The sequence below is a fragment of the Sorex araneus genome, chromosome 9, assembly GCF_027595985.1.
Source record: "Sorex araneus isolate mSorAra2 chromosome 9, mSorAra2.pri, whole genome shotgun sequence".
NCBI classification, from domain to species: domain Eukaryota; kingdom Metazoa; phylum Chordata; class Mammalia; order Eulipotyphla; family Soricidae; genus Sorex; species Sorex araneus.
The window spans coordinates 1,301,734-1,310,908 of NC_073310.1; the positions used below are offsets into that span (position 1 = coordinate 1,301,734).

Genomic DNA, 9,175 nt, shown 5'->3' on the forward strand with positions numbered 1-9,175 from the left:
ACACTCACCCTCACATACGCACACACTCACCCTCACATACGCACACACTCACTCTCATGCACACGCCCACGCGCTTGCACACTCACTTGTCCTCACATGCTTGCACATTCACCCTTACATACTCACCCACACATGCCTGCACACATTCATACGCGCTCGCTTGCACACGCACGGGCTCACACTCGCACGCACGCACACACACAGTTCTGCTCGAGGACCAGACAAAGCCGGGACCCAGCCACCGCCGTCCTGGGGCTCCGGGAGCGCCGCGTCTCCCTCTTCCCGCAAAGCTACTTTCCCGCAGCGGCGCGGAGGGCCCGACCCGCCTCCCGGTGCCGGCCGCCCGACCCGCCCTCCTGCCCCCACCGGCCGCTCGGACCCGCGTCCACGCGCCTGCGGCGGGGCAGCGCCAGAGAGCCCGCGGGCAGCGCCCCGAACCGGGCAGGCGGGTCGGTCTGGCTGCCCCGTCCCCGACCAGTGCGCAGGGCGGCTGGGGACGCCGGGACCAGCCTCGGACCCGGGCACCCGCCTCGGACCCGCCCCGGACCTGCCAGGGACCCGCGCCCGGGCGCCGCGGATCCGTCCACCCGCCTCGGACTCAAACACCAGCCTCGGACCCGCCTCGGACCTGGGCACCCGCTCCAGACCCAGCTTGGACCCGTGCACCTGCTCCGGACCTGTGCACCCGCTCCGGGATGCCCTGTCCCCCCTGTCCCCGCGCCCCTGCCCCGGCCGCCCTGCCCCACCCGCCCTGTCCCCGCGCCCCTGCCCCGGCCGCCCTGTCCCCGCGCCCTTGTCCCCCCGCCCCTGTCCCCGCGCCCCTGCCCCGGCCGCCCTGTCCCCACGCCGCCCTGTCTCCGCGCCCCTGTCCCCCCGCCCGTCTCCGCGCCCCTGTCCCCGCGCCCCTGCCCCGGCCGCCCTGTCCCCACGCCGCCCTGTCCCCACGCCGCCCTGTCCCCGCGCCCCTGCCCCCGCGCCCCTGCCCCCGCGCCCCTGCCCCGGCCGCGGTCACTCACCTGCGCCCAGCAGCGCGCCCAGCAGCAGGCTCAGAGCCCCGCCGGGCCCCGCCGCCCGCCGGGGGGCCGAGCCCCGCGAGCGCATCCTGCGTCCGGCCCCGCGCTCACGCCGCCCGCCCGCCGTCCGGCCACCGCCGCCGGCCCGCGGGCCCAGCCGGACGCCCCATGCCCGGCGCCCTCGGTCCACGCCGCCGCCGCCGCCGCCGCGCTCAGGCCCCGCAACTTTTCCCCAGCAGCGGCCGCGGCGCCGGACGGCCCGCCCACGCCCCGCCCACCGGCAAGCCCCGCCCCCGAAAGACCCCGCCCCCAAACAGACCCGCCCACCAGACGGCCCCGCCCACCCAAGAAGCCCCTCCACCCGCCGTCCACTTAAGCACAGGCCCCGCCCCGCCCCCGCCCCGCCCACCACCAGCCTCAGCAGCCGCCCTGCCCAGGCCCCGCCCCTAGTAGCCCCAGGGGCCGCTAGGCCGAGGCCCCGCCCCCACCTCAGGCCCCGCCCATCAATTCCGCTCCTTTTGACACGCCCCCTGAGACCTCCCCCAGATTCCGCCTCCTTAGCGCCTGGCTCCGCTCAGGCCCCGCCCCTGACCCCGCCCACCGGGCCCCGCAGTGCCCTCCTGGGGCAGGGGGAAGAGGGGCTGAAGGGGCAGGAAAGCCAGTGTGCAGGAACTCATGACCCACCGTCTGCGCGGGTGTCCAGACCCCCGTGGAGCTGGCCGCTCTGCTCCCCGCCCTGAGGTCACTCGCTGCCTCTTCACGTGTTGTTTCACGGGAGACTGGACCAAGGACAGAGGCGGCTCTGGGCAGTGTGGAGCGGGTGCCGGGTGCAAGGGGCTGGGATCCACAGCCCTGACGCACAGATGCAGTGTGTGTGTGTGTGTGTGTGTGTGTGTGTGTATGTGTGTGTGTGTGTGAGAGAGAGAGAGAGAGAGAGAGAGAGAGAGAGCCTGTGCATTTGTGAACTGTGCATGCATGACGTGCATGTGAGCACGTGTGAGGCATGTGCATGTGTGAAGCATGCGCTGTGTGCATTTGTGAGTACATGCATGTGATCCATATGCATGTGTGGGCTGTGTACATGTGTGAGTTCATGTGAGCCATGTGCATGGGTGATCCAGTGCACACATGAGTTCATGTGAGCGTATGTGTGAGCCGTGTGCATGCGCATGAGCTGTGTGCATGTGCGATTACGTGATTACGTGTGTCCAGTGCATGTGTGTGTGTGCTGTGAGCATGTGTGACCACACGCCCCTCCTGTGGTGCTGCGGCAGCCCTGCCCCTGCCGCTCCGGCACTTCCTGCTCTGGCCTTGTGCCACGCGGCTCGGAGCGGTCTGCACGCTGGACCCCTGCTCCCTCTCCGTCTGCCAGCCAGGCAGCCCTTCTGGAGCCCGGAAGCCTGGTCCTCCCGCCCGGCCCTGCACCCTGTGTCCCGGGATCCCGTCCCCTCACCCAGTCCTGGAGCTGCAGCGGGGAGGGAGTTCCAAAGGCCGGAGCAAAGCAGGGCGGGAGGCTCGGCGGACATGCAGGCCAGCACCCTGCCCACGGCACCTCCGGCCAGGCCACACAGCAGGGTGTGGGGCAGGTGGCCCCACAGTGGCGGGCGATCCTGCCATGCCCCCGAAGCACGGCCCTTTATTAAAGGGACCCGAAACAGCCCTCGCCGCACCCGTGACTTCCAGCTGACAGCGCGTCCCGAGTCTCCTCAAGGTGCCCAGGTGGCAGCCCGGCGCCAAGCAGGCCTGTGCTCCGGGCCGCTCCGCCACGCTCTCCCCGAACTCCTGCTGGCCACCCCCCAGCCCCCTGCTCGGTGACCTCTGGCCCCATTGGGCCACTTTTCAGAACCAGAGCAGACCCGGTCACACGCTGCTTGGCACCACCAGCAGATCAGGTTCCGACAACATGATGTGGGGTGCGGGTCTCAGGGGTACGGGAGGGAGAGGAGGGCTGGGAGGAAGCAGGAGCATGATGTGGGGTGCGGGTCTCAGGGGTGCGGGAGGGAGAGGAGGGCTGGGAGGAAGCAGGAACATGATGTGGGGTGCGGGTCTCAGGGGTGTAGGAGGGAGAGGAGGGCTGGGAGGAAGCAGGAACACGGCGTGTCTGTGGAAAGGAGAGCAGGGGAGCGACCAGGACAGGCCCCGAACACAGAGGAGAGAGGAGAGAGCCACAGGGGAAGGGAGAGCCACGGGACAGAGGAGAGCAAGGAAGGAGAGGGCCCCGGGACAGAGGACCAGGGGGGATGGGGGAGGGCCCTGGGACAGAGGACCAGGGGGGACAGGAGAGGGCCCCGGGACAGAGGACCGGGGGGACGGGGGAGGGCCCGGGACAGAGGACCAGGGGAGGCAGGGGAGGGCCCCGGGATAGACGACCAGGGGGGACGAGGGAGGGCCCCGGGACAGAGGACAAGGGGAGGCGGGAGAGGGCCCCAGGAGCAAGGACAGAGCCCAGGTCGGGGACGCCATCCCTGGCCTGCTGCAGAGTGCCCCATCCTTCCTGGGGTCTTGGCCTGTTTCCTCGGCCCGCCCCACCCCAACTGCTGACCCCCAAGGCTCTGGCCGGCCTGGCTGTCCTCAGTTTCCCTGTGGCTCTGGGCCCTGCGCCTCTGGCCAGGCCTGGGCCTGGACGGCCGGTTCTTCAAAGCAGAGCTGAGTCTCCGTGAAAGCCCCCGTGGTGCTGTCTGGGCTCTGGGAGGGCCGTTCCCCAGGGAAGCCAGGGCCCTGCCCCGCCAGCTGCCTGCTGAGCACTGCACGGCGACTCCTTCCTGCTCCAGCCAGGCCTGAGGCCAAGTCAGGGGGACCGTGAATGCCCTGAGGCAGCAGCATCCTGCCCCCACCCCCACCTGCCTGACGCCTGACACCCAGGGGGGACCCGCCTGGGGAGCACCTAGGGGCCGGTTTGCAGCTGAGCCTCGCCTGGACCGAGCTCAGTGCTAGAGCCGCACCCGGATTTAGCACCTGGACTCAGCACCCAGACTCAGCATCCGGGCTCAGCACCTGGACTCAGCACCTGGATTCAACACCCAGACTCAATACCCGTACTTAGCACCCAGACTCAGCACCCAGGCTCAGCACCCAGGACTTGAGCACCCAGGCTCAGCACCCAGGACTGAGCACCCAGGCTCAGCACCCAGGACCCAGGCGCAGGCCAGCTGGGCAGCGGGAGCAGCTTGCGGCTGGTGCCCACCCAGGGCTGAAGGCTGGGCCTGTGCGGGGATGCTCCCGTGGTCACTGCGCGTCGGCCTGGCCTGGACTCTCCTGGACAGTGGCCGCCAGTCACTGCTGCAGAAGCTGGAGAAGGCGAGGCCAGAAGGGGGAGTTGTGAGACCAGCAAAGGAGCACAGCCTCCCGAAGCGGCTCAGGGAGGAGGGGAGGGCAGAGGGGCAGGGGAGGGCTGGGGAGAGAGGAGGGGGAGGCAGAGGAGGAGCAGGAGGCGCAGGACAAGGGCAGGGAGCCAGGAGGCGCCCTGGGTCCCCCGGGCGGGGCAAGCTGAGAGGAGCTGGGTCTGTGTGTGTGGAGGGGGGGCCCATATGTGCTGTGGGTGACTCGGTGCCCCCCCCGCGGGCCTCGAGAGCTGGGGGCCAGAGTGGGCAGGGCCACTGGCTGGAAAGCTGAGGGGCAGTTCTGGAGGTGGACAGAGCCCGAGGTGGGCCCGGATTCTCGGCCGCAGCCCAGGGCGCATGGGTGGGCTTTTGCAGTCTCAGGGGTGGGGGCTGCGAGGGGTCAGCCGGGAGAGCCGCCCCCTTCCTCCCGCTCCGCAGCCTCTCAGGCCGGGAGGTGCCTCGGTCAGGGGTCGGGGGGCGAGGACGCGAGGACACGGCCTGCTGGGCAGGGCGGGGCCTGGGGCCCTGTTACACAGGGACATTTGATCCCCGCGGCGGCTCACCCCCACCCCAGGGGCTCTGTGGACCCTCCGCGTGTCTGCGCCAGCCACGCGGCCCCCAGCGCCCACGAACACGGACACGTCTCTGAAGCTGCAGCAGATGAGTGAGCTGCGCGGGAGGAGCCGAGACGCACTCAGAGAAGCCCCGCCCCGCCCGGCCCAGGCCCCGCCCCACCCGGCCCAGGCCCCGCCCGGCCCGGCTCAGGCCCCGCCCAGCCCGGCCCAGGCCCAGTCCAGCCTGGATCCTGGAGGCCACGGCTCGGGGCTTCCCTGCTTTTCCTCTGGCCGCAGGACGGAGGCTGGAAAGGGCCAGACAGAGGCAGGAGACAGCCGCGCCCGCGGAGACGCTTCCTCCCGCGACAGCGCCTGTGCTGACCCACCGGCACGCCCACGCTGTTCCGCCCAGGCCACCGTGTCCCCCTGCCTGTCCTGGGGGCCTGCCGCCCTCCCGTGGAGGCAGGGGAGCCGGGCCGAGCAGAACCCCCTGCAGACCCGGCTCTGGGCCTGGCTTAGCACCCGGGCAGGCTCGGGACGCTCAGCCGGGGACACACTCACATCTAAGTGGACAGTGAGCGGCTTCTGGTGCTGTGCTAGGGGGCTACTCCTGGTCCAGTGCTCGCTCGCGGACCCTGCATCCTGCCAAGCCTGCGCCCGGCCTTGGGAAGGCTGCTCCCCTGCAGAAGGGCCCCTTGCACAGCCCAGCGGGGCCCCGGGAGGCCTCCATGTTCGGCTCTGCCCCTGGCCGCCGACTCCTGCTGTGCTTTGTCTCTGTGGAGGGGCGCACACCGTGTCTCGGCTGTATGGCCGGCCTCGCGCCTCCCGCGTCCTGCCCTTTGAGCTGACCCCCCTGTGTGGACAGAGGCCGAGGGGCGTCGCGACTGGCGGTGAAGGGGCAAAGCGAGGCCGCGGCCTCCTCCCTACAAGGTAATCGCCCGTGGGCCGAGCGAGGACGCTGTCCAGAGAACAGGCAATTAGGGAGCCAGGCCTAATGAGGGTGCCGGCGAGGAAGGGGCAGAGGCCTCCTCAGCCACCGCGGGGGGACGCGCAGTGACACCTGTCAGGCCGCCCCCGGCCTTCACTGCTGAAATATGGGCCCTGTCACCCGAGACGCCAGCGCCCGCCGGCCTCATTAAGGCTGCAGCTGAGACCTGGCAGAGCTGCTCGGACACAGAGAGGCCGGCCAGGCCCTGCTCGGAGCTGCTCACACCTGCCCTCCCCACTCACCCCTGCCCCTCACCCCTGCCCCTCCATACTCACCCCTGCCCCTCACCCCTGCCCCTCCACACTCACCCCTGCCCCTCACCCCTGCCCCTGCACACTCACCCCTGCCCCTCCACACTCACCCCTGCCCCTCACCCCTGCCCCTCCACACTCACCCCTGCCCCCTCACAATGCACTCCCCCTCACCCCACCCTTCCCCACTCACCCCTGCCCTTCCCCACTGACACCTGCTCCTCTCCACTCATAACTGCCCTGCCCACTCACTCTGCCTTTCCCTACCCAAACCTGCCTCGTTCCCCCTCACACCTTTCAGATGTGGGCAGGGGCTGTGGGCGCAGTGGCTGGTGGGAGGGTCTGGCCTCTGCTCCTGGGCCTTCCCCCTGCCAGGACACAGGCCCGGCTGTCGCCCCCTGCCCTTTCTCACCCTGAGCCCTGTTGTCACTGCATCAGCGCCAGGCGGGGCCTGGAGATGCGCTAACGCCAGCTCCTGCCGTCTCTCTGACGCCTCCTGGGTCATGCGGTCACACCCCATGTGACTGACCCCCCAGTCTGGGCTGTCAGGCCACCCCCAACCTGTGCGCCACACCCAGGCCATCCAGCGAGAATTTGGCCCAACAGTGCTGAGCCCTGTGGCTGGCTGCGGAAGCAGTGCTGGGGAACAGTGTTTGAGTCCAGGTCTGAGGCCTAGAACATTCCAGGCACCGGATCATAGCAGGTGTAGGAAGTACTGTTCACCAGAAATCACGCTGAGGAATTCGGTGCAGGAGCTGACATGCCTCACGCGCCTGCTCTTTTCTAGCCCAGAGACAGAACCCAGGAGATGCTTTGAGGGGCACAGTCAGAACTCTCCGGAACTCTCCAGAACTCTCTGGAACTCTCCGGAAGTCTCTGGATATGAGCCTCGGAGGGATCTTCAGTGATTCTACTCCATTGGCAAAGACACAAAACAAAGACGAACAAATGGGACTGCATCAAACGGAGAAGGTTTTGCCTAGCACCAGACATGCCAGCCGACAGAAAAGGATGCTCTACAGAATGGTAGGAAACTTCTCTTTTTGAACCAGTATTTTTAAAACTTAATTTTTATAAAGTAGCTTCATTGCCCATCCCCCCCGCCCCTTTCCAGTTTCCGGGGACGGCACATCTGCACCCTGGTCACGGAGATGGTGCGGGGCTGAGACCAGGACAGGGCAGGAAGCCCAGCAAGAAGGCAACAGCCCCGCCCCAAAGGGGGGAGAAGCTGTTCCCTGGGCCACCTCCCCCCACCCAGGGCGTCTGAGCGACGGACCCCCAGAACCCCCAAGGCCTGGCTCCATTCATGAGACCCTGTGACTCGGGCCGTGGGCTTGGACACGGAGCTGCCATGTCCAGCGGTTTCCCTCTCCCCCTGCCCGGCTCCCGCATGTGTGCAGCCCGAGCTCCCAGCACTCCGGAGCTTCCGGCCGAGCTGCTGCCTTAGCGAGGCCCCGGGAGAGCCGGGCTGGCGGGAGATCAATAGGCGGATCATTAGGTCCAGGTGGTGGATCCTGGCGGGGCGGCGGCTCTGAGCCAGCAGGCGGGGTGTGGGCTCCGCCAGGACGGCTTCCTCGTCACGGTCCTGAGGAGGGTTCCTCGGTGCCCGGGCCTGGTCCATCCCGTGGGCTTCTCCCGTGGATTCCAGATGTGTCCCGGCTGTCTTCAGAGTGACGCGCATTTGCCGGCCTGACTCACCCTGCACCTGCCCAGCCTGGACGCAGGAGCCTGAGGCCCAAGGGACGGACGCCAGCACCGGGACCCTTGCCCAGGCGGGAACACCCCAAGCCGCCAGCACCAGGGGCCCCGGGAGGCGCACATGCCAGCACCCACGGCCAGGGTCGGCTGGTCTGTCGGCCCAGACGGCGCTGGGAGCTGCCGGGGGCAGGGGGGCTGCGCCCCGCAGCAGGGACTGTCTCTCCCGCGGAGCACGCTGTCTGCGCTGACCACTGCTCCACCCCGCGCGTGTGCCGAGGGTCTGCTGAGGGTTGTCTGCAGCCTCGGATATGCACGCCACGCCCTTGCCTGCCAGGACCCCAGGGGTGAAAGGCAGCCCCCCCACACCCCCGGTCTGCGGGAACCCTGGCAGGCGAGGACCCCTCCCACCAGAGGTGGTGGCTGTCAGCATCTGGGAACGGGGTCCTGGGCCGTGGTCCTTGCTTGGTGAGACCCCCTTCCCGTCCCCTTCACGTTGTACCCCGGCACCCCCAGAAGGGAAGCACCCTGGAGGCTGTCAGAGGGGGTTCGGGCTTCAGGAAAACAGGGGTGCTGAGTGCAAAGGTCACAGACTCCCGGGGAGCCGGGCTCACCCCCCCCCCTGGCACATCACCCTGACTTGCTTCAGGCGCCGTGGGGTTCGGAGGGGTCGGCCACCATGCGGTGCTCGGACAGGCTTGCCGGAGAGGATGTGGCAGGGCGAGCTCACTGTGGGGAGGCCCGTAGCCCACCCTGCCACGGCACGGGGTCCCCTGATTGCTCCGGAGTCCACCTGAGCACCTCTGGTCGAGTCTTCTCCCCAGACCCCCGGAGAGCCTCCCAGGACGCCCCCGGCAGTGCTAGCGTGTACACGGGTGTAACTGAGCCTCACGGCCTCCCCGACCCCAAATGCCTCGGAACAGGCAAAACTTCACAAACACCACGCGTCGCCGTCAAAGGAGCACGAATGGAACCTTGATGCTTAAGCGACGGACACAGACGCCCCAGACGCCCCTGCGTGCGGGCTCGGGGACGGCACGCAGCTTTCTGAACTGCAGAGTGTTGGGGTTTGAAATTACCCTGACCCAAAAGCTCTGGGTGTAGACAGTGCTCAGCAGGATACAGTGTTTCCTGGTGTCAGTGGTTACAGGGTAAAGGGTTTCCAATTAGTTACAGTGTTTCCTGGGACAGAGTGCTGCCTCCAGGCTAGTGCTTCCTGGGTGGTCCCGAGTTACATGTTTGCAGCGCGCGGACCTGTGTACAGAGTACAGTGTTTGCTGGAACAGACGGTCATGTATAGTCAGTGTTCAGAAGGGACAGAGGGTGGTCTAGGGTACAGAGATTTGGGGGAGAG

General features: G+C 68.3%; 1 protein-coding gene across 2 annotated transcripts in view; it reads right to left on the bottom strand.

Annotated features, from left to right (window-relative positions):
* The window catches only part of TMEM132C (transmembrane protein 132C), a 64,237-nt gene extending 63,026 nt beyond the window's left edge, over positions 1 to 1,211 (bottom strand). For both annotated transcript variants that reach the window (XM_055147622.1, XM_055147621.1), the window contains exon 1: positions 1,017 to 1,211. In XM_055147622.1, coding sequence (XP_055003597.1) covers positions 1,017 to 1,101 — 85 coding nt within the window. In that variant the 5' untranslated portion in view covers positions 1,102 to 1,211. The remainder of the gene's footprint in view (positions 1 to 1,016) is intronic.
* Positions 1,212 to 9,175: the final 7,964 nt, after the last annotated feature.